Source organism: Lissotriton vulgaris, chromosome 2_1 (assembly GCF_964263255.1).
Source record: "Lissotriton vulgaris chromosome 2_1, aLisVul1.2, whole genome shotgun sequence".
NCBI lineage: Eukaryota > Metazoa > Chordata > Amphibia > Caudata > Salamandridae > Lissotriton > Lissotriton vulgaris.
This window is the reverse complement of record NC_141687.1, coordinates 1,000,842,557-1,000,868,298: the sequence shown is the minus strand read 5'-3', so window position 1 is coordinate 1,000,868,298 and position 25,742 is coordinate 1,000,842,557. Positions and strand designations below refer to the sequence as shown.

The window sequence follows — 25,742 nt, the reverse complement described above, 5'->3', positions numbered from 1 at the left end:
CAGACTAAACTACCAAGCCAATTCTTCACCAGAAAGGAGACAAGCTACCGGGGACTGGTTTCTGGCATTTCAGCCTTCTTCGGCCCGGCTTGCTTGAATCCTGATGGTGCAGTGAGAAAGGGACTCTTGTCTGAGTATACCCTGCCACACCTAAAGTGGCCAAAAACGATTCAGAAAAGGGGGTGGTGATGAACAGAGGGTCTGAATTAAGCAGACCACTCTTACCCAGTCCAAAGATCAGGGCTTGATCCATCACCGTTATTTATCTCACTGCACCATCCCGGCTCAGAACCTGGCTATATGCAAATCAATCTGTCCCAGGCCCAGTGCATTATGGGAACAGGGCAGACTAAACTACCAAGCCAATTCTTCACCAGAAAGGAGACAAGCTACCGGGGACCGGTTTCTGGCATTTCAGCCTAGTATAAGAATTGGCTTGGTAGTTTGGTCTGCCCTGTTCCCATGATGCACTGGGCCAGGGTCAGACTAATTTGCATATAGCCAATGTCTGAGCTGGGATGGTGCAGTGAGCTAAAAAACGGTGATGGATAAAGCCCTGATCTTTGGACTGGGTTAGAGTGGTCTGCTTAATTCAGACACTCTGTTCATCACCACCCCCTTTTCTGAATCATTTTTGTCCACCATAAGCGTGGAAGGGTATACTCAGATGTGAGTCCCTAGCTCATTGCACCATCAGGATTCAAGCAAGCCGGGCCGAAGACGGCTGAAATGCCAGAAACCGGTCCCCGGTAGCTTGTTTCCTTCCCAGTATAAGAATTGGCTTGGTAGTTTGGTCTGCCCTGTTCCCATGATGCACTGGGCCAGGGTCAGACTAATTTGCCTATAGCCAAGTTCTGAGCTGGGATGGTGCAGTGAGCTAAAAAACGGTGATGGATAAAGCCCTGATCTTTGGACTGGGTAAGAGTGGTCTGCTTAATTCAGATACTCTGTTCATCACCACCCCCTTTTCTGAATCATTTTTGTCCACCATAAGCGTGGAAGGGTATACTCAGATGTGAGTCCCTAGCTCATTGCACCATCAGGATTCAAGCAAGCCGGGCTGAAGACGGCTGAAATGCTAGAAACCGGTCCCCGGTAGCTTGTTTCCTTCCCAGTATAAGAATTGGATTGGTAGTTTGGTCTGCCCTGTTCCCATGATGCACTGGGCCAGGGTCAGACTAATTTGCATATAGCCACGTTCTGAGCTGGGATGGTGCAGTGAGCTAAAAAACGGTGATGGATAAAGCCCTGATCTTTGGACTGGGTAAGAGTGGTCTGCTTAATTCAGACACTCTGTTCATCACCACCCTCTTTTCTGAATCATTTTTGTCCACCATAAGCGTGGAAGGGTATACTCAGATGTGAGTCCCTAGCTCATTGCACCATCAGGATTCAAGCAAGCCGGGCCGAAGACGGCTGAAATGCCAGAAACCGGTCCCCGGTAGCTTGTTTCCTTCCCAGTATAAGAATTGGCTTGGTAGTTTGGTCTGCTCTGTTCCCATGTTGCATGGGCAAGTGTCAGACTAATTTGCATGTAGCCAAGTTCTGAGCTGGGATGGTGCAGTGAGCTAAAAAACGGTGATGGATAAAGCCCTGATCTTTGGACTGGGTAAGAGTGGTCTGCTTAATTCAGAAACTCTGTTCATCACCACCCCCTTTTCTGAATCATTTTTGTCCACCATAAGCGTGGAAGGGTATACTCAGATGTGAGTCCCTAGCTCATTGCACCATCAGGATTCAAGCAAGCCGGGCCGAAGACGGCTGAAATGCCAGAAACCGGTCCCCGGTAGCTTGTTTCCTTCCCAGTATAAGAATTGGCTTGGTAGTTTGGTCTGCCCTTTTCCCATGATGCACTGGGCCAGGGTCAGACTAATTTGCATATAGCCAAGTTCTGAGCTGGGATGGTGCAGTGAGCTAAAAAACGGTGATGGATAAAGCCCTGATCTTTGGACTGGGTAAGAGTGGTCAGCTTAATTCAGACACTCTGTTCATCACCACCCCCTTTTCTGAATCATTTTTGTCCACCATAAGCGTGGAAGGGTATACTCAGATGTGAATCCCTAGCTCATTGCACCATCAGGATTCAAGCAAGCTGGGCCGAAGACGGCTGAAATGCCAGAAACCGGTCCCCGGTAGCTTGTTTCCTTCCCAGTATAAGAATTGGCTTGGTAGTTTGGTCTGCCCTGTTCCCATGATGCACTGGGCCAGGGACAGACTAATTTGCATGTAGCCAAGTTCTGAGCTGGGATGGTGCAGTGAGCTAAAAAACGGTGATGGATAAAGCCCTGATCTTTGGACTGGGTAAGAGGGGTCTGCTTAATTCAGACACTCTGTTCATCACCACCCCCTTTTCTGAATCATTTTTGTCCACCATAAGCGTGGAAGGGTATACTCAGATGTGAGTCCCTAGCTCATTGCACCATCAGGATTCAAGCAAGCTGGGCCGAAGACAGCTGAAATACCAGAAACCGGTCCCCGGTAGCTTGTTTCCTTCCCAGTATAAGAATTGGCTTGGTAGTTTGGTCTGCCCTTTTCCCATGATGCACTGGGCCAGGGTCAGACTAATTTGCATATAGCCAAGTTCTGAGCTGGGATGGTGCAGTGAGCTAAAAAACGGTGATGGATAAAGCCCTGATCTTTGGACTGGGTAAGAGTGGTCTGCTTAATTCAGACACTCTGTTCATCACCACCCCCTTTTCTGAATCATTTTTGTCCACCATAGGCGTGGAAGGGTGTACACAGATGTGAGTCCCTAGCTCATTGCACCATCAGGATTCAAGCAAGCTGGGCCGAAGACGGCTGAAATGCCAGAAACCGGTCCCCGGTAGCTTGTTTCCTTCCCAGTATAAGAATTGGCTTGGTAGTTTGGTCTGCCCTGTTCCCATGATGCACTGGGCCAGGGACAGACTAATTTGCATATAGCCAAGTTCTGAGCTGGGATGGTGCAGTGAGCTAAAAAACGGTGATGGATAAAGCCCTGATCTTTGGACTGGGTAAGAGTGGTCTGCTTAATTCAGACACTCTGTTCATCACCACCCCCTTTTCTGAATCATTTTTGTCCACCATAAGCGTGGAAGGGTACACTCAGATGTGAGTCCCTAGCTCATTGCACCAACAGGATTCAAGCAAGCCGGGCCGAAGACGGCTGAAATGCCAGAAACCGGTCCCCGGTAGCTTGTTTCCTTCCCAGTATAAGAATTGGCTTGGTAGTTTGGTCTGCCCTTTTCCCATGATGCACTGGGCCAGGGTCAGACTAATTTGCATATAGCCAATGTCTGAGCTGGGATGGTGCAGTGAGCTAAAAAACGGTGATGGATAAAGCCCTGATCTTTGGACTGGGTTAGAGTGGTCTGCTTAATTCAGACACTCTGTTCATCACCACCCCCTTTTCTGAATCATTTTTGTCCACCATAAGCGTGGAAGGGTATACTCAGATGTGAGTCCCTAGCTCATTGCACCATCAGGATTCAAGCAAGCCGGGCCGAAGACGGCTGAAATGCCAGAAACCGGTCCCCGGTAGCTTGTTTCCTTCCCAGTATAAGAATTGGCTTGGTAGTTTGGTCTGCCCTGTTCCCATGATGCACTGGGCCAGGGTCAGACTAATTTGCATATAGCCAAGTTCTGAGCTGGGATGGTGCAGTGAGCTAAAAAACGGTGATGGATAAAGCCCTGATCTTTGGACTGGGTAAGAGTGGTCTGCTTAATTCAGACACTCTGTTCATCACCACCCCCTTTTCTGAATCATTTTTGTCCACCATAAGCGTGGAAGGGTATACTCAGATGTGAGTCCCTAGCTCATTGCACCATCAGGATTCAAGCAAGCCGGGCCGCAGACGGCTGAAATACCAGAAACCGGTCCCCGGTAGCTTGTTTCCTTCCCAGTATAAGAATTGGCTTGGTAGTTTGGTCTGCCCTTTTCCCATGATGCACTGGGCCAGGGTCAGACTAATTTGCATATAGCCAAGTTCTGAGCTGGGATGGTGCAGTGAGCTAAAAAACGGTGATGGATAAAGCCCTGATCTTTGGACTGGGTTAGAGTGGTCTGCTTAATTCAGACACTCTGTTCATCACCACCCCCTTTTCTGAATCATTTTTGTCCACCATAAGCGTGGAAGGGTATACTCAGATGTGAGTCCCTAGCTCATTGCACCATCAGGATTCAAGCAAGCCGGGCCGAAGACGGCTGAAATGCCAGAAACCGGTCCCCGGTAGCTTGTTTCCTTCCCAGTATAAGAATTGGCTTGGTAGTTTGGTCTGCCCTGTTCCCATGATGCACTGGGCCAGGGTCAGACTAATTTGCCTATAGCCAAGTTCTGAGCTGGGATGGTGCAGTGAGCTAAAAAACGGTGATGGATAAAGCCCTGATCTTTGGACTGGGTAAGAGTGGTCTGCTTAATTCAGACACTCTGTTCATCACCACCCCCTTTTCTGAATCATTTTTGTCCACCATAAGCGTGGAAGGGTATACTCAGATGTGAGTCCCTAGCTCATTGCACCATCAGGATTCAAGCAAGCCGGGCTGAAGACGGCTGAAATGCTAGAAACCGGTCCCCGGTAGCTTGTTTCCTTCCCAGTATAAGAATTGGATTGGTAGTTTGGTCTGCCCTGTTCCCATGATGCACTGGGCCAGGGTCAGACTAATTTGCATATAGCCACGTTCTGAGCTGGGATGGTGCAGTGAGCTAAAAAACGGTGATGGATAAAGCCCTGATCTTTGGACTGGGTAAGAGTGGTCTGCTTAATTCAGACACTCTGTTCATCACCACCCTCTTTTCTGAATCATTTTTGTCCACCATAAGCGTGGAAGGGTATACTCAGATGTGAGTCCCTAGCTCATTGCACCATCAGGATTCAAGCAAGCCGGGCCGAAGACGGCTGAAATGCCAGAAACCGGTCCCCGGTAGCTTGTTTCCTTCCCAGTATAAGAATTGGCTTGGTAGTTTGGTCTGCTCTGTTCCCATGTTGCATGGGCAAGTGTCAGACTAATTTGCATGTAGCCAAGTTCTGAGCTGGGATGGTGCAGTGAGCTAAAAAACGGTGATGGATAAAGCCCTGATCTTTGGACTGGGTAAGAGTGGTCTGCTTAATTCAGAAACTCTGTTCATCACCACCCCCTTTTCTGAATCATTTTTGTCCACCATAAGCGTGGAAGGGTATACTCAGATGTGAGTCCCTAGCTCATTGCACCATCAGGATTCAAGCAAGCCGGGCCGAAGACGGCTGAAATGCCAGAAACCGGTCCCCGGTAGCTTGTTTCCTTCCCAGTATAAGAATTGGCTTGGTAGTTTGGTCTGCCCTTTTCCCATGATGCACTGGGCCAGGGTCAGACTAATTTGCATATAGCCAAGTTCTGAGCTGGGATGGTGCAGTGAGCTAAAAAACGGTGATGGATAAAGCCCTGATCTTTGGACTGGGTAAGAGTGGTCAGCTTAATTCAGACACTCTGTTCATCACCACCCCCTTTTCTGAATCATTTTTGTCCACCATAAGCGTGGAAGGGTATACTCAGATGTGAATCCCTAGCTCATTGCACCATCAGGATTCAAGCAAGCTGGGCCGAAGACGGCTGAAATGCCAGAAACCGGTCCCCGGTAGCTTGTTTCCTTCCCAGTATAAGAATTGGCTTGGTAGTTTGGTCTGCCCTGTTCCCATGATGCACTGGGCCAGGGACAGACTAATTTGCATGTAGCCAAGTTCTGAGCTGGGATGGTGCAGTGAGCTAAAAAACGGTGATGGATAAAGCCCTGATCTTTGGACTGGGTAAGAGGGGTCTGCTTAATTCAGACACTCTGTTCATCACCACCCCCTTTTCTGAATCATTTTTGTCCACCATAAGCGTGGAAGGGTATACTCAGATGTGAGTCCCTAGCTCATTGCACCATCAGGATTCAAGCAAGCTGGGCCGAAGACAGCTGAAATACCAGAAACCGGTCCCCGGTAGCTTGTTTCCTTCCCAGTATAAGAATTGGCTTGGTAGTTTGGTCTGCCCTTTTCCCATGATGCACTGGGCCAGGGTCAGACTAATTTGCATATAGCCAAGTTCTGAGCTGGGATGGTGCAGTGAGCTAAAAAACGGTGATGGATAAAGCCCTGATCTTTGGACTGGGTAAGAGTGGTCTGCTTAATTCAGACACTCTGTTCATCACCACCCCCTTTTCTGAATCATTTTTGTCCACCATAGGCGTGGAAGGGTGTACACAGATGTGAGTCCCAAGCTCATTGCACCATCAGGATTCAAGCAAGCTGGGCCGAAGACGGCTGAAATGCCAGAAACCGGTCCCCGGTAGCTTGTTTCCTTCCCAGTATAAGAATTGGCTTGGTAGTTTGGTCTGCCCTGTTCCCATGATGCACTGGGCCAGGGACAGACTAATTTGCATATAGCCAAGTTCTGAGCTGGGATGGTGCAGTGAGCTAAAAAACGGTGATGGATAAAGCCCTGATCTTTGGACTGGGTAAGAGTGGTCTGCTTAATTCAGACACTCTGTTCATCACCACCCCCTTTTCTGAATCATTTTTGTCCACCATAAGCGTGGAAGGGTACACTCAGATGTGAGTCCCTAGCTCATTGCACCAACAGGATTCAAGCAAGCCGGGCCGAAGACGGCTGAAATGCCAGAAACCGGTCCCCGGTAGCTTGTTTCCTTCCCAGTATAAGAATTGGCTTGGTAGTTTGGTCTGCCCTTTTCCCATGATGCACTGGGCCAGGGTCAGACTAATTTGCATATAGCCAATGTCTGAGCTGGGATGGTGCAGTGAGCTAAAAAACGGTGATGGATAAAGCCCTGATCTTTGGACTGGGTTAGAGTGGTCTGCTTAATTCAGACACTCTGTTTATCACCACCCCCTTTTCTGAATCATTTTTGTCCACCATAAGCGTGGAAGGGTATACTCAGATGTGAGTCCCTAGCTCATTGCACCATCAGGATTCAAGCAAGCCGGGCCGAAGACGGCTGAAATGCCAGAAACCGGTCCCCGGTAGCTTGTTTCCTTCCCAGTATAAGAATTGGCTTGGTAGTTTGGTCTGCCCTGTTCCCATGATGCACTGGGCCAGGGTCAGACTAATTTGCATATAGCCAAGTTCTGAGCTGGGATGGTGCAGTGAGCTAAAAAACGGTGATGGATAAAGCCCTGATCTTTGGACTGGGTAAGAGTGGTCTGCTTAATTCAGACACTCTGTTCATCACCACCCCCTTTTCTGAATCATTTTTGTCCACCATAAGCGTGGAAGGGTATACTCAGATGTGAGTCCCTAGCTCATTGCACCATCAGGATTCAAGCAAGCCGGGCCGAAGACGGCTGAAATACCAGAAACCGGTCCCCGGTAGCTTGTTTCCTTCCCAGTATAAGAATTGGCTTGGTAGTTTGGTCTGCCCTTTTCCCATGATGCACTGGGCCAGGGTCAGACTAATTTGCATATAGCCAAGTTCTGAGCTGGGATGGTGCAGTGAGCTAAAAAACGGTGATGGATAAAGCCCTGATCTTTGGACTGGGTTAGAGTGGTCTGCTTAATTCAGACACTCTGTTCATCACCACCCCCTTTTCTGAATCATTTTTGTCCACCATAAGCGTGGAAGGGTATACTCAGATGTGAGTCCCTAGCTCATTGCACCATCAGGATTCAAGCAAGCCGGGCCGAAGACGGCTGAAATGCCAGAAACCGGTCCCCGGTAGCTTGTTTCCTTCCCAGTATAAGAATTGGCTTGGTAGTTTGGTCTGCCCTGTTCCCATGATGCACTGGGCCAGGGTCAGACTAATTTGCATATAGCCAAGTTCTGAGCTGGGATGGTGCAGTGAGCTAAAAAACGGTGATGGATAAAGCCCTGATCTTTGGACTGGGTAAGAGTGGTCTGCTTAATTCAGACACTCTGTTCATCACCACCCCCTTTTCTGAATCATTTTTGTCCACCATAAGCGTGGAAGGGTATACTCAGATGTGAGTCCCTAGCTCATTGCACCATCAGGATTCAAGCAAGCCGGGCCGAAGACGGCTGAAATGCCAGAAACCGGTCCCTGGTAGCTTGTTTCCTTCCATGTATAAGAATTGGCTTGGTAGTTTGGTCTGCCCTGTTCCCATGATGCACTGGGCCAGGGTCAGACTAATTTGCATGTAGCCAAGTTCTGCGCTGGGATGGTGCAGTGAGCTAAAAAACGGTGATGGATAAAGCCCTGATCTTTGGACTGGGTAAGAGTGGTCTGCTTAATTCAGACACTCTGTTCATCACCACCCCCTTTTCTGAATCATTTTTGTCCACCATAAGCGTGGAAGGGTATACTCAGATGTGAGTCCCTAGCTCATTGCACCATCAGGATTCAAGCAAGCCAGGCTGAAGACGGCTGAAATGCCAGAAACCGGTCCCCGGTAGCTTGTTTCCTTCCCAGTATAAGAATTGGCTTGGTAGTTTGGTCTGCCCTGTTCCCATGATGCACTGGGCCAGGGTCAGACTAATTTGCATATAGCCAAGTTCTGAGCTGGGATGGTGCAGTGAGCTAAAAAACGGTGATGGATAAAGCCCTGATCTTTGGACTGGGTAAGAGTGGTCTGCTTAATTCAGACACTCTGTTCATCACCACCCCCTTTTCTGAATCATTTTTGTCCATAATAAGCGTGGAAGGGTGTACTCAGATGTGAGTCCCTAGCTCATTGCACCATCAGGATTCAAGCAAGCCGGGCCGAAGACGGCTGAAATGCCAGAAACCAGTCCCCGGTAGCTTGTTTCCTTCCCAGTATAAGAATTGGCTTGGTAGTTTGGTCTGCCCTGTTCCCATGATGCACTGGGCCAGGGTCAGACTAATTTGCATATAGCCAAGTTCTGAGCTGGGATGGTGCAGTGAGCTAAAAAACGGTGATGGATAAAGCCCTAATCTTTGGACTGGGTAAGAGTGGTCTGCTTAATTCAGACACTCTGTTCATCACCACCCCCTTTTCTGAATCATTTTTGTCCACCATAAGCGTGGAAGGGTATACTCAGATGTGAGTCCCTAGCTCATTGCACCATCAGGATTCAAGCAAGCCGGGCCGAAGACGGCTGAAATGCCAGAAACCGGTCCCCGGTAGCTTGTTTCCTTCCATGTATAAGAATTGGCTTGGTAGTTTGGTCTGCCCTGTTCCCATGATGCACTGGGCCAGGGTCAGACTAATTTGCATGTAGCCAAGTTCTGAGCTGGGATGGTGCAGTGAGCTAAAAAACAGTGATGGATAAAGCCCTGATCTTTGGACTGGGTAAGAGTGGTCTGCTTAATTCAGACACTCTATTCATCACCACCCCCTTTTCTGAATAATTTTTGTCCACCATAAGCGTGGAAGGGTATACTCAGATGTAAGTCCCTAGCTCATTGCACCATCAGGATTCAAGCAAGCCGGGCCGAAGACGGCTGAAATGCCAGAAACCGGTACCCGGTAGCTTGTTTCCTTCCCAGTATAAGAATTGGCTTGGTAGTTTGGTCTGCCCTTTTCCCATGATGCACTGGGTCAGGGTCAGACTAATTTGCATATAGCCAAGTTCTGAGCTGGGATGGTGCAGTGAGCTAAAAAACGGTGATGGATAAAGCCCTGATCTTTGGACTGGGTAAGAGTGGTCTGCTTAATTCAGACACTCTGTTCATCACCACCCCCTTTTCTGAATCATTTTTGTCCACCATAAGCGTGGAAGGGTATACTCAGATGTGAGTCCCAAGCTCATTGCACCATCAGGATTCAAGCAAGCCGGGCCGAAGACGGCTGAAATGCCAGAAACCGGTCCCCGGTAGCCTGTTTCCTTCCCAGTATAAGAATTGGCTTGGTAGTTTGGTCAGCCCTGTTCCCATGATGCACTGGGCCAGGGACAGACTAATTTGCATATAGCCAAGTTCTGAGCCTGGATGGTGCAGTGAGCTAAAAAACGGTGATGGATAAAGCCCTGATCTTTGGACTGGGTAAGAGTGGTCTGCTTAATTCAGACACTCTGTTCATCACCACCCCCTTTTCTGAATCATTTTTGTCCACCATAAGCGTGGAAGGGTATACTCAGATGTGAGTCCCTAGCTCATTGCACCATCAGGATTCAAGCAAGCCGGGCCGAAGACGGCTGAAATGCCAGAAACCGGTCCCCGGTAGCTTGTTTCCTTCCCAGTATAAGAATTGGCTTGGTAGTTTGGTCTGCCCTGTTCCCATGATGCACTGGGCCAGGGTCAGACTAATTTGCATATAGCCAAGTTCTGAGCTGGGATGGTGCAGTGAGCTAAAAAACGGTGATGGATAAAGCCCTGATCTTTGGACTGGGTAAGAGTGGTCTGCCTAATTTAGACACTCTGTTCATCACCACCCCCTTTTCTAAAGATATAGGAGCAGTGCAGAAAGAACCAACAGAAGTGCGGAAAGAAGCAAGAGAGGTGAAGAAATAAGTAGGAAAGGTGCACATAGAGGCAAGACAAGTACAGAAAGAGGCAGTAGGGTTGCAGAAAGTAGGATGAAAAATGCAGAAAGAAGCAACAGAGGTGCTGAAAGATATAAGAGATGTGCAGAAACAGGTAGGAAAGGTGCAGAAAGAGGGAATAGGGGTGCAAAAAGAGGCAAGAGAGGTGCAGAAAGAGGGAATAGGGGTACAGAAAGGGGCAAGAGTGGTGCAGAAAGAAGCAAGTGAGGAGCAGAAAGAGGCAACAGAGGTGCCGAAAGACGCTAAAGAAGCTCAGAAAAAAGCTAGAGAAGTACAGAAAGAGTCAAGAGAGCGGCTAAAAGAAGCTAGAGAGGTGTAGAAAGAAGCAAGAGAGGTGCTGAAAGAGGCGTGAAGGGTGCAGAAAGAGCAAGAGAAGTACAGAAAGCAACAGAGGTAGAGAAATAGGTAAGAGAGGTGCAGAAACAGGTAGGAAAGGTGCAGAAAGAGGGAACAACTGTGCAAAAGGAGGAAAGAAAGGTACAGAAAGGGGCAAGAGTGGTGCAGAAAGAGGCAAGAGTGGTGCAGAAAAAAACAAGTGAGGTAAAGAAAGAGGCAACAGAGGTGCAGAAAGATGCAAGAGAGGTGCAGAAACAAGCAAGAGAAGTGCAGAAAGAGGCAAGAGAGTTGTTGAAAGAAGCAACAGAGGTGTGGAAAGAAGCTATAGAAGTGCAGAAAGAGGCAAGTGAGATGCAGAAAGAGGCAAGGGAGGTACATAAAATAGCAGGTAAACGGCAGAAAGAGGCAGGGGAGACACAAAAAAGGGAGTAAGGGTGCAGAAAAAGCAAGGGAGGAGGAGAAAGAAACAAGAAAGTTGTTGAAAGAGGCTTGAAGGGTGCAGAAAGAGGAATAGAAATACAGAAAGAAGCAATAGAGATACAGAAAGAGGCAAGAGAGGGACAGGAACAGGTAGGAAAGGTACAGAAAGCGTGAACAAGGATACAAAAAGGCAAGAGAGGCGCAGAAAAGGGAAGAAGGGGGCAGAAAGAGGCAAGAGTGGTACAGAAAGAAGCAAGTGAGGTGAAGAAAGAGGTAACAGAGGTGCAGTAAGATGAAAGAGAGGTACATAAACAAGCAAGGGAAGTGCAGAAAGAGGCAAGAGAGTTTCTGAAAGATGCAACCGAGGTGTGGAAAGAAGCAAGAGAAGTGCCGAAAGAGGCAAGTGAGATGTTGAAAGAGGCAAGAGAGCTGCAGAAAATGGCAAGAAATCAGAAGAAAGAGACAGGAGGGATGCAAAAAAAGAGGAAATAAGGGTTCAGAAAGAAGCAAGAGAGGTGCAGAAAGAAGCAAGAGAGGTGCAGAAAGAGGGAAGAGGGAGTCATTTGAAGAGTGGTGCCGGGAGGGGACGGGGCCTCTGGCGATATGCCAGCTTTTTCTAAATTTAGCTTGACTTTTTTTTTTTAACTGGAGGGGGCTGCGCAGCCATTGGGAAGGGAGGCTGAGGGGCCCCTCCCAGGGCCCATGTCTGCACGGCCCCAAGGAACCCATTCCCTGGGGCATGGCCAGATATATAACATTTTTTTAATTATTATTTTTAAGGAAGGGGGCTGCACGGCCCCCCTCTTGAGGCCATTATTGGCACTGGAAACTCCATCCCCTTCGACTGTGCCTCAGTATTTTAAAAATATATATATATTTATTGTATTTTTAATTAGGGAGAGGGGCTGCATGGACCGCCTTCCCTTGGCAACTTCTGTCCCCGGGGACACCATACCCTGAACCTGGCCTCTTTGATGGGACCGAAGGGGGAGCCCCAATGCCCCCATGGTCCCTGCTGGCTCCCCGCTTCCTGCTGGAGCTGGAACTGCTTTTAAGAAAGGGGAGCTGCTTAGCACATAAGCATTTCTGCTTTTCTTCATTAAAGCGACAGTTTCCTGCTCTTGCTTCAACAAAGCAAAGCAGTGTTTGCTATGGCAGGGCAGGAGCTGTGCTCCTGTCCTGCTATAGCAAACAGTAATGTCCCGGGGTGGGCACCCCAGCACATTGTGGGAGCTGGCCCTGGGGGTGGCGGTCCCCATGGCCAAGGAGTGCTCCAGGAGGGGGGTCGCGCACCCCTCTCGTAATGTATGCATAGTCCCGGGGAGGTGGTGGTTGCCGGGGCCCGGGGTCTGTAACAACCCCCCGCATTTAAATAATTAGTACCCCGGGGAGATGATGTTCCCCGGGGCAGTGTGGTTGGGGCAAGAGCCCCCCCCCCACACTTAATTTTTGTCATTTAAGCCCTGGGGAGGTGGCGGTCCCCAGGGTTTGGGGGGCCTGCGAGGTCCCCCACATATAATTAACAATGCCCTTGGGAGGTGGCATCCCTAGGGCAGCATGGGGGGTAAGAGCCCCCCATGCTTTTTAAATTACAAGCCCCAGGGAGGTGGCAGTCTCTGGTGCTGCGGTGCCCCCACGGTCCCCCGCTATATTTAGTTATACATTATACATGGCAAAGCAGAATGTGTTGGCAGCCCTCTTTTGACTCGGTAACCAAGTCACAAGAAAAAAGAATAAAAAAGTGCAAAAATAAGAAAAGGAGGCAGGGTAGAAAGACCCTGACCCCCCAGGCCTACTCAAGATTCGTTTTTTTTTAATCATCCGAATTCACGCTCCCAGCGCGAATCAGAAGTCAGCTCGTGATCGGGAGGAGTTACGACTCCGCCTCTGTGCTTAAATATATACTTTTTTTTAATTTCTTTGCAACTACTGAACGGCTTTACACAATTAAAAAAATAAGGTTGCTTTATTGACCAAGAGCTCCATTTTCACCAAATTTGGTGTAATTCCATAAAGCAGTTCGGGCTGTAGCAGTGTCTAAAGTTCCTATAGCATAAGGGACATGCGTTTTGGGAACCCATTTTATCCCCGCCCCGCTTGACGAATCATCCCTAAAACTTTTAAGACAGGAGCCGACCTGAGTGTACCATTAATTTTGAAAATGTTGCGAAGATTCGTTAAATGGCGGCAAAGATATTGGCTAAAGAAAAAATGTTTTTTGAATAGAAACAAGGTACTAACTATAACTACCTACTGGTGACCGCCAGTAGGTAATATATATGTATATATATATATATATATATATATATATATATATATATATATATATATATATATATATATATATATATATATATATATATATATATATATATACATCCGGTAACCCTCAAATCACTTCCTGAGTTCTCCCAGCGGCAGTCAGGCGAGGAAAGAGACGCAGACCTCCGGAGCTGTTATATATATATACACAAGCACTGATTAAGAATGATTTTTCTTTTGTGGTGTTTTAGATGTAACAAAGGGCCAGATGTAGGTAATCCCAGATTACCGATTCTTAAATTCCGAATCATACCGATTCGGTATTTAAGAACTGGCAATCGGGATTTAGGTAAATTTACCGATTTCATTACCAAATCGGTATGATTCGATAATTACCGAATCGGTATTTACCGATTCGGTAATTGCCATACATTCCTATGGTAGGAATGAATTTATTTATTTATTTATTTATTTATGTTATTTCTAAAGCGCGACATTCATCCCAAGGGATATCAAGGCGCTGAAAAAGAAAGAGAAGGCTGCTGAGGTTTATTTCAGGAGGGCTTAATCTTTGGGGAAGAGGTGCGTTTTAAGTTTTTTTCGGAATGAAAGAAGGTTTACGGTATGTCTCAGGTCAGTCGGTAATTCATTCCATCGTTTGGCCGCCAGGTGGGAGAAGGCCCGTCCTCCTGTCCTTGTTTTGTAGATGCGCTTAGGTTTTGCCAGGGCTGAGTTGGCGGAGCGCAGGTTCCTGTTTGGAGCATAAAATTCAATTTTCCCCTGTAGGATTGTCGGGCCTGTTTTGTGAAGGGCTTTGTGTGCATGACAGAGCAGTTTGAACGTGGCCCGCTGACGCATCGGCAGCCAGTGGAGTTGTTTTAGGCATGCCGATGCCGAGTCACGTTTGCCTTTGTTGCATACCAGTTTGGCAGCCTGGTTTTGCAGAACTTGTAGGCGGGAAAATAGCTGCTCGTTCATCCCCTCGAATAGAGCATTGCCATAGTCCAGACGGCTGACTAGGAGGGCCTGGGTGATCGTACGACGACAGTCGAGTGGGATCCAGGTGAAAATCTTGGCGAGGAGTTTCAGGATTGCAAATCCCTTGCCCCACAATATACGCACATGATCTTTCATGGATAGTGCGTCATCCATCATAATGCCTAGATTTCTGGCGTATTGTTTTGGGGTCGGGGCTGTTCCCAGTGACGATGGCCACCATGAAGTGTTCCACGATAGTTTGGCACCTCCGAACAGCAGGATTTCCGATTTTCCGGCGTTGAGTTTGAGGCAGTGGTTACGCATCCAATCCGCCATTTCGGAGAGGCAGCTGTGGAGTTTATTTTTGGTTGTTTCGGATTTTTCAGATCTTTCATCCATGGTCACCATCAACTGCGTATCATCGGCGTATGAGCAGATGCTGATGCCCCACTTTCTTCCGATGTTGGCCAATGATGATACATAGGCATTAAAGAGAGTGGGGCTTAGGGAGGCCCCCTGCGGGACTCCGCAGCCAATGGGACGGGGTTTGGAATGGAATTGGCCCATGTGCACTGCTTGGGTGCGGTTGCTCAAAAAGGATTCAATCCATTGCAACGCAGTGTCCTGTATTCCTTTGCTCCGGAGAATGTTCAGAAGGCATGTCAATTACCGAATCAGTAAATACCGATTCGGTAATTGGGGGAAACATTGAAGGGTGGCAGGGTGTCACTTTGACACCCTGTTGTACCCCTCAATTGTGCATGGGTGCACATGTTGCTGACATACATGCCCTTAGGGCATGTAAGTCTGCAACATGGCACTGTTTAAAAATCAAAAAAAATGTTTTTAAAGGGTTTTCATTATTTACCACCAACTTCTAGTTGGTGGTAAATAACAAATTCTTAAACCCCTGTAGAACTGATTGCAGTGCTACCTACATGTCAAAATACAGAATCAGTAATTTTACCGATTCGGTATTTTACAGAATCGGTAAAATTACCGAATCTGTATTTTAACATGCCCCTACATCTCCATCTTCAAATACCGGTCGGTAACTGCCGAAATCGGCCGTTACCGACCGGTATTTGCCTTCCTACATCTGGCCCTTAGTATTTTAAAATGTCAGGAATGATTTTTCCCACTATAAAAAATGCACTTTAAACATCTATGTAACCGCTTAGTATGTCAAAGAAATGTGCTGCTATGTCTTTGAAATATATGGAAGAAAACATGTTTAAACATGGCAGCCACAAACATGAAGGGTTAGTTCTGTTTCTATGGCATGTAGTGGCCCTTCTCAATGTTACCTGTCTGGTATTTTAATGCAAAAAAATTGTGCTTCAAACATCGTGAACAAGGCAGCAGTGGCTGCTGAAACGCAAACATGTTAACCTCGTTACAATAAAAGCACAAGAGTGTCTGAAATCTTACCTGGAGTGCCGGATGATTCATTTCTGAACTACGGATAATCTTATATATATATATATATATATATATATATATATATATATATTAAAACTGACCATTTACACACCCATAATCTATATTCCTACCAAATTTCATTGAAATCCGTTCAGACATTTTATTGTTACCTGCAATACAGAAGACTATGGAAACGGATTGCTTGAAAAGTGCATTTTGGGATCCCCCTTCTTTCTTTGCACCCACTAGGCCAATTACAGCAACATTCTGCATCTTTCACTAATGTTTCGTGGAGATTTGTCAAACAGTTGCAAAGTTCTTAATGATCGAAAAACAGAGGCATTCCTATTTCTGGAAATCCTAACTATACAGTATGCTTTCTGCCACTCTGTAATATATGCACATATACATATGTATGTATAAAAACAAAAAAAGATAGTTTACATTTTTATATAAGTCTGCAAACCTCAACTTTAGATAACAAATCACATTTTCTTCACATTGCTAAGTGTAATCACCGTGCAGGAAAACATTTCCTACCACCCAGCGTTCCCCTCTTTCTCTCAAGTAAATTGATACCTCACTTGTGTGGGTGGGCCAAGTGCCTGTGACAGTGAAGGGACAAAAATAAGTAGAGATTGAGGGGGTATCACAGCGAGTTCATGAACACCATTTTATTTTATGCATTTTTAGGCAGACTCTGCGTTGGGCACCCACACAAGTTAGGTATCATTTTACTCAAGAGACCAAGGGGAATCCTGGATGGTAGGAAATCTGTGTTGGCTTTGTCATCCCACACAGAAATGTGAGGAAAATGTGATTTTTGTCAGCTAAAGTTGAGATTTGCAGGGGATTTTGGGCAGACAAACATTGGGGGATCCATACAAGCCACACACCTCTGGACTCCTCTAGGTGTCTAGTTTTCAGGAATGTCTGGATTTGGTAGGATTCCGTAGATGGCTTATGAGCTCAGGATTAAAAATGCAGATTCCCCCCTTACAAAATCAGGTCATTTTGTGATAGTTTTAAGATTTCCACAATACCTTTTGGGTCCTTTCCTGTTGCAGGCATAAGACCTAGCCACAGAAGTGAGATACTATTTTAATTGGGAGAACTGGAGGACACTGGGTGGTAGGAAATTTGTGTCAGCCCAGTAATCTCATAACTTACCCACACAGGAATGTAAGGAACATGTGATTTTTTTAATCTAAAATTGAGAATTGCAGGGGGTTCTGGGTAGGAAAACATATGGGATCCATGTACCCCACATCTCCCTGGACTCCCCCGGGGGCCGCTGAGCCCAGGTCCAAAAATGCAAGTGATCCCCATAGATGTCTAGTTTTCAGAAATATGTGGGTTTGGTAGGTGACTCCCTTGCGAAACCAGGATGTTATGTTATGTTATTTTTATAGCGCTAAATCACCGCCAGGTCTCTTAGCGCTTGAACAAGGTAGACAGCTCACTGCATGAGTGGTACGCATAAGCTGGAGGAATTACTCAGTGTTTAAGGCTTCTTTAAAAAGATCAGTAAGTAGTTTCCGGAAATGAAGCAGGTTGGATTCTCTACGCAGGAGAACAGGTAACCTAACCCAAAGTTGCGGGACAAGAACTGAAAAGGCTCTACCACCTTTCGAGGAGAGTTTATATCGAGAGCATGCCAAATATTGTGCTTCTGAGGATCGCAGAGAGCGTCCAGGAGTATACACCTCCAAGCGTTATTTTATATAAACCGGGGCTAGACCATATATGACTTTATGTGCTATGCAGATGCTCTTAAATTCCACTCTTTGTTTTATTGGTAACCAATGCAGCTTGCGTAACAGTGGGGTAGCATGGGTTTTCCTGGGCAGTCTGAAAATCAATCTAGCTGCATCGTTTAGGAATATCTGCAATCTATTTATCAGATATTGGGTAAGGCCCAGGTAGAGAGCTTGACCATAATCTAGCCGTGAGATTATGATGGCTGACACAATCGTACGAAGCGTGGAAGTGGAAAGTAAGGGGACCAGTTTACACAGCTGTCTGATTAAACCTGTAGAGGTGCCAACCACTGTTGAGATCTGGTTAGCCATCGTCACTTTATCGTCGATTTTTATACCCAGACTTTTTACGGTAGAACTAGGCCTGGGAGTAGGGCCCAGGTCTTGGGGTCAGAATCTATCGTTCCAAGGTGATTCGATTGTAGGGATAACCAGGACCTCTGTTTTGTCGGGGTTGATTTTTAATGAGTTTGGCTGTCATCCAACTCATGGTAAAACTGAGGTTGTTTTGTGCTTGAGACTGAGCAGATACGGTGTTATCAATCCTAAGGAGCAGCTGTGTATCATCTGCGTAATTAAACAGTTTACAACCCATATTTACTAGTGCTGTTACCAATGGTTGCAGGTGGACATTGAAAAGGAGTGGGGAAAGGGCTGAACCCTGAGGGACTCTGTAATCAAGCGAGCCTAGCTCCGACACTGCATCACCCAATTGAATCCTTTGGGATCTGTCCAGCAGGAAGGATTTGAGCCATTGGTGAACCTGATCTTGAATGCTGAAGGCAGTTAATCTGTCCAGCAATAGCACATGGCTGACAGTATCAACAGTCGCTGATAGGTCTAATAGTATCAGGGCACAGGGTCTTTTACTGTCAGCCATGGCTCTGAGCTCATCGAGCACTGAGGGCATCACCAACTCAGTGCTATGGTGTGCTCTAAACCCAGCTTGGCAACCCTGGAGGAGATGGTAGTCCTCTCGGAAGGATGACAGCATCTTCAGAACGTGTTGTTCTAAGACTTTGGCCAAGAAGGGTAGCTGGGAGATCAGCCTATAGTTTTTCAAGTTGGTTGCGTCAACTCCTGGTTTCTTTAGTAGAGGTTTAACTCTAGCCTCTTTGAGGCTTGGTGGTAGGTAACCAGTCTCCACAGAGGTGTTTAATATGGAGATGATATGTCCCTCCACGGCTGGAAGCGCCATTCCAAATATTCTAGGCGGGCATGGATCTGATGGAGAACCTGTTTTTATTCTATTCATGATCAGCTTAAGGGAGGCTGCATCTAGTTCTGGAAAACATGAGAGTATGTGATCCTGCGAGAAGGTATTAGGGCAAGATGGTGGGATATATGTGGTAGGGGTATTAGTGATGTCTTGAAGAAGGCACCTGACTTTTTCAAGGAAATGGATTGGAAGGTGTTGCAATCAATTATAGATTTTGCTGAAGCCCTATCGGTCTTTTTACTGAGTTCTAGCAGTATTCTAAAAGTTTCTTTCTGTTTGTTTTCTGCGGTGTTAATTCTGGTTTCATAATATTCTGCCTTGGTCGCTGTAATACCTTTTTTGTAGGAGCTAAGCAATACTTTATCATTTTCTCGCTCTGCTGGAGCATTTGTTTTGCGCCAGTGTCTTTCTACCTGGCGAAGTTTTCTTTTGGATTCTCTTAGCTGAAGGTTAAACCACCTTTCGCCTCATCCTTGATCTTATACTGTTGCTCCGGTGCTAGCTGGTCAATGGCAGCGCATAGATTATTGGTGAGGGCATCATACTCCTGGTCTAAGTTATTTTGTTTACAGGTAGGGGGATTGTGGGCAAAAAGAAGATCTCCCAGGTTTGCAGGAGTGATTTTTTTCCATATTTGTGGTGGTTTAGTTTCAGGAGCCGTCGATTGGGACGCAGAACCTAATTAAGGAGTGATCTGACCACGTACATGGTAGGATGTCTATGAGGCTGGCCCCGCTTGGGTGGTCCAGACCAGGTCCAGAGTGTGACCTTTAGTGTGTGTCGGGGCATCCACTAATTGTTGGAGACCCAATGAGGTCATCAAAGGCTCCAGATGTAAGGCTGCCGAGTCCTTGGGTTCCTTATCCCAATGCAGGTTAATATCGCCCACTACCAATACTCTCTGGTAACGAGTACAGATATCAGAGATTATGGTCGTGAATTACTCATTGAATTGCAGTGTTGTTTTTGGAGGGCGATATACCGTCAAAAGGGCGAGGCAGGAGTTGTTAATGGTGATTTTTACCCCCAGTAGATCAGCTGAGTCAGCATTCTCTGCCATTATTTTGGTGACGGTAAATTGTTTTTTAAAAAAGATTGCCACACCACCCCCTCTGGAATTATCACTGCGATTATGCCACATAACCTCATAAGTGTTTGGAAGTGAAGCGATAATATCTGGTACTGAGGTATCACCGAGCCACGTTTCCGTGAGCGCCAAGATGCCAATGTCCTCATCTTGGAGCAGGGAGAAAATTTCCAAATTATGTTTTTGTAGGGATCGTGTATTTAAAGTAGTGATTTTTAAATCAGCCTGGTTTTTAACCGCCTGGCTGCTATTGCGTGTGGAGGATTTTTGAGAGGGGGAGTGAAGGCAGTTACCTAGCGTGCATTGTTGTATATTTGCTCCATGTTTAATGATCAATAATGTTGATGTCTCCAGAGTATGTTTCAGGCCATTTCCTGCTACAGTCAATGGGCCTACCACAAGTAAGGTACCATTTTTAATGAAAGACTTGGGGGAATGCTGGCTGGATGGAAGATTGTGGCTCCCAACAGATTCCAGAACTTTCCATCAAAGAAATATGATGACAATGTGTTTATTTAGACAACTTTTGAGGTTTGCAAGGGGTTTTGGGTAACAGAACCCAGTGAGAGCTACAAAAGTCACCCCATCCTGGATTTCCCAGGTAGGTCCGAAAATCCAAAAGTAGGCACGTTGCAAAAAAGGGTCCGTTTTCAGTGGAAACATTTGATGTGTCCATGTTGAGTTTTGGGCCGTTTCCGGTCGCGGCACTAGGCCTACCCACATAAGTGAGGTGCCATTTTTATCAGGAGACTTGGGGTAATGCTGGGTGGAAAGAAGTTTGTGGCTCCACACAGACTCCAGAAATTTCCATCACAGAAATGTTAGAGAACAAGTGTTTTTTTAGGCAAAGTTTGAGGTTTGCAAGGGGTTCTGGGTAACAAAACCTTCCAAGAGCCACACAGGAGGCCCCAATAAGGATTTTCCTGCATGTCTAGTTTTCAAAAATGTACAGATCTGCTAGGTTGCCCCAGGTGCCAGTTGAGCTAGGGCCCAAAATCCACAGCTAAGCACATTGCAAGAAAAATCTGATCTGTCCGCATTGCGCCCTGGGCCATTTCCTGACTCTGGCATTTGGCTCACTCACACAAGTGAGGCACCATTTTTATCGGGAGGCTTGGGGGAGTACTAAATAGGTGGAAGTTTGTTGCACCCCACATATTTCACAACTTTCCATCGCAGAAATGTGAGGAAAACGTGTTTTATTGACAACGTTTGAGGTTTGCAAGGGATTCTGGGTAATAAAACCTGGTGAGAGCCACACTAGTGGCCTCATCCAGGATTTCTCTGCATGTCTAGTTTTCAAAAATGTGCAAGTTTGCTAGGTTTCCACAGGTGCTGATTGAGCTAGGGCCAAAAAACCACAGCTAGGCAGATTGCAAAAAGGGTAAATTTTCAGTGAAAATGTGATTCGTCCACATTGCGTTTTGGGCCATTAGCTGTTGTGGGCACTAGGCCTACCCACAAAAGTGAGGAACCATTTTTATTGGGAGACTAGGGGGAATGCTGAGTGCGTGGAAGTTTGTACCTTACTGCAGATTCCAGAACTTTGTATCACAGAAATGTGAGGAAATGTTAGTGTTGTTAACAAAGTTTTAGGTTTTCAGGGGTTATGGGTAACAGAACCTAGTGAGAACCACACAAGTCACTCCACCCTGGATTTGTCTGGATGTCTAGTTTTAAAAGATTTACAGGTTTGAAAAGGTTTCCCTAAGTGCCAGCTCGGAGTTAGGGGCCAAAATTCAGAACTAGGCACATTGCAAAGAAAAAGGTCTGCTTTTAAAAAAAAATGTGACATGTTTGTGTTGTGTTTTGGGCCATTTCATGTTGCGGGCAATAGGCCTACCCACACAAATGAGGTTCAATTTTTATCGGGAGACTTGGTGGAATGCTCAATAGGTGGAAGTTCGTTGCTGTCCATATATTTCAAAACTTTCCTTCACAGAAATGTGAGGAAATGTTTTTTATGTTTACAATATTTGAGGTTTGTAGGGGTTATGGCTAACAGAACCTAGTGAGATCCACACAAGTCACCCCATCCCGGATTTGTCTAGTTGTCAAGTTTTAAAAAATGTACAGGTTTGCTAGGTTTCCCTAGGCGCCAGTTGAGCTAGGGCCCAAAACCCACAGCTTGGCACATTGCAAAGAATGGGTCCGTTTTCATTGGAAAAATTTGATTTGTCCACATTGCATTTTGGACCCTTTCCTGTCACATGCACTAGGCCTACCCACACAAGTGAGGTGCCATTTTTTCCGAGAGACTTTTGGGAATGCTGGCTGTAAGGACATTTGTTGCTCCCCTTCAATTCAAGAGCTTTCCATCAAAGAAATGTGCGAAAAAAAATACTTTAGACAGATTTTGAGGTTTGCAAGGATTCTAGGTGCCAGAACCTGGTGGTAGCCACACAGGTCCCCTCATCCTAGATTTCCCTAGGTGTCTAGGATTAAGAAATTTACAGGTTTGCTAGGTTTCCCTAGGTGCCGGCTGAGCTACATCCCAAAATCCACAGCTAGGCACATTGCAAAAAAAGCGGCAATTTTCAGTGGAAACAGGTAATGTGTCCATGCTGCATTTTGGGCCATAATCTGCCACAGGCAATAGGCCTACCCACATAATTAGGGTACCATTTTCATCAGGAGGCTTAAGGGAATACAGAATAGTAGACAAGTGTTATTGCCAATGATCTTTCTATGCATTTCTGCCTTCCATATGTAATACAGTTTGTAAAAAAGAAGTCATTTTGAAATATGCCCTCTAATTTACCTGCTAATATGGATACCCACAAATTCAGAAATTTGTAAATAATCACTTCTTCTAAACTTCATATCTTGTTCCCATTTCTGAAATGTACAGGTTTCCTTGATCCCTATTTTTCACTTTTTATATTTTACCAAATGAATTGCTGTATACCCATTACACAATGAAAAACCATTGCAAGGTGCAGCTCAGCTATTGGCTCTGGGTACCTTGGGCTTTTGGTGAACCTACAAGCCCCATATATCCCCGCAGCAAAGAAGGGTCCAGCAGACGTAATGGTATATTACTTTAAAAAATCTGCCATTGTTACAAGAAGTTACAGGTGAAAACATAGGCACAAATGTTGTTTTTTTCAACTCATTTTCGATATTTGTTTAATTCAGCTGTTACATTTGATAGGAAAACCTTGAAGGATCTACGCAAATGGCCCTATGCTAAATTCAGAATTTCGTTTCTTTTGAAAAACTTTATAGATTTTCAGGATCATTATTGGTTTCACACCTATTTCTACCACTAACTGGAAGGAGGTTGCACGCATAAAAATATGAGAAATGCCAGTAAAATGCCAAAACTGTATAGAAAATGTTGGTTTTCCAACACAAGATGCCTGTTCCTGAAAGCTTGGAAGATAGTGATTTTAGCACTGCAAACTCTTCATTGATACCACCCACAGGGAAAAAAGCAGATTGCCATTTAAAAAAAGAAAAAACTAAATGTATCTGTATTTTGGCCAATTTATCTGTCCTGTCCAGGGGAATCCACAAACCCTGGGTACCTTTGGAAAACTCAGGATGTTGGAAAAAAGACACAAATTTAGAATGAATACCTTAAGTGGACAAAAAGTTATGGGGCCTAAGCAGGAAGTACCCCAAATAGCCAAATAAAGGCTTGGCATGGTGGGGGGAGGGGAGGCTTGGCAGCGAAGGGTTTCAAAAGCTTAAAACGGAATTTGATTTCATTGCCTCTGCTTGTTTAATAAATAATATCGCTTACAATATTTAATTGTCAGTACATTTATGGGAAAGCATAAGTAAAATGCATAATCAATCAATTATGCCATGTTTTGTTCATTTTGGAAATGTTTTGCGTGATGTGCATAATGTCATCTGGAACTGCTGATATATAATTCATTAATAATGTAATTGCTAGAATGTTATCACAATAGGTCAGTACATTTTGCATTTATTTTTAATACATACCACAAGATTTCCTATCACCATCACCATCATGAAAACAGTGAGGCACATAGCTTGTCCTGCAACCTCCATGCAGTCCCACATGGTCTCTATCCATTCTCCACACAGTACCCGGAACACAATCAAGAAGGAGTGGAAGAAGTCATTCATGTGCCAGCGTGGAAGCTCACAATCTTCAGCAATCTTGCAGACGCATTCCTTGTAGCTTTTACCAAAGAGCTGCATGCCAACCACAGCGAAAATGAAGACAATGATGGCCAGCACCAGTGTTAGATTACCCAAAGCGCCCACAGAGTTACCAATAATCTTGATCAGCATGTTGAGGGTTGGCCAAGATTTTGCCAGCTTAAACACTCGAAGCTAAAAACAAAAACAGAAGTAACAGTGTCATTTGAATACATTTATATGGAGTGGTAATTACCCATTCACGATTCAATGTACAAGAACTATAGTAAACCATAAAACAAAAACTAAATGCACATACATGCCCTAAGGGCATGTCTGTGTGTCACATGGCACAGGTGTACATGCACAGATGTGCATGTACACCTGAATTCGGTATTTTACCACCCAATTGGATTGGGTGGTAAAATACCGAATTCTGAAAGCCTGTAGCACTGTCAACAGTGCTACCTACATCTGGGCTTTACCGAATCGGTAAAATTACCGATTCGGTATTTTACAGAATCAGTAAATTTACCGAATCAGTAAATTTACAGATTCTGTAAAATAATGGCCCCTACATGTCAAAAACCAATTACCGGTCGGTAACGGCCGAAATCGGCCGTTACCGACCGGTAATTGGCGACCTACATCTGGCCCTTTGTGTCTGTTGCAGTTAATGAAATGTGACCGTGAAGTATGTTGTAATGAATGCCTACCAGTACAACCAGGATGTGACTCTTCCAATGATGAAAAGCCATAATGAGTCAAACGGAGGCCTTTCTAAAGAAATCCCATCCTGAACCCAGATTGCAAGGTGAGCGGTAAGGTGATGGTCAGTGTTAGACTGCAGTTGAATGTCCCTGATTGTATACATTAAATTAGCTAGGATCTGTGATATGTCTCACATAGGTAAAAAATGGTAAGGGGCAAGGCTAACGATTGGGTTTCTCCTGAACTGGTCTGACTACTTCCTCTCTGAATTAAGCTGGTGCTATTCCTGTGGAGCTGCATTTGTATACCAACTCTACACCCCGAATCCAATCAACGTAGCATGCGCTAAACCACCCGACTATTCATGGATTAATAGATGAGTTTGTGAGTGGTGTAATCTTCAGCACAATAATACATCCTTAAGATACATTGATAATAATGTGAAAGCAAAGCTCCTAAATACTTGTTCAGAGGTGATGGGAGTATATGAAAAAAATACCTTTTTGGGTTATCCGTGGATTTGTAAGGTTGAACTGCAATTGGCTTTGCATTAATAGATAAAAGGCAGAGATTCTGTATTCGTCACAAAAGCAGCACCTTCAGCGCCATGGAATTCTGCCTTTCCCTTTCCCCTTATGAAGGAAAATGTTAAGCAAGGTGGTGATTGCCCAATTACAAGATTATTTTGGGCAGAATAACGTGCTTGATGGAATTCATGAAGGATTCTTTCACAGACTTAGGGGCTCATTAGGATCGTGGTTTTCCCGCATCCTCCGGGCCGGCAGAAGCCACCGCCGGCCCGGAGGATGCGGGAAAACCGCTGCTGAGCCTCAAAAGACCCACCGCAATATTAGGATGGCGGTGGGTCTTGAAATCTGTCCGCAGCAGGCGACTGCGGCGGAAAAGCTTTAACATGGCTGGCGGTGTCTATCAGACACAGCCAGCCATATTATGATGGTCAAAAATGTATGCTTTTCCGCGGCGGCTTTTCCGACGTTGAAAAGCATCCGGACCTTCAC

General features: G+C 45.7%; 1 protein-coding gene across 1 annotated transcript in view; it reads right to left on the bottom strand.

The window, feature by feature from the left end:
- The window catches only part of LOC147731529 (sodium channel protein type 2 subunit alpha-like), an 860,436-nt gene that overhangs the window by 428,308 nt on the left and 406,386 nt on the right, over positions 1 to 25,742 (bottom strand). Inside the window, exon 16 of the mRNA XM_086956593.1 lies at positions 23,851 to 24,207. Coding sequence (XP_086812719.1) covers positions 23,851 to 24,207 — 357 coding nt within the window. The remainder of the gene's footprint in view (positions 1 to 23,850; positions 24,208 to 25,742) is intronic.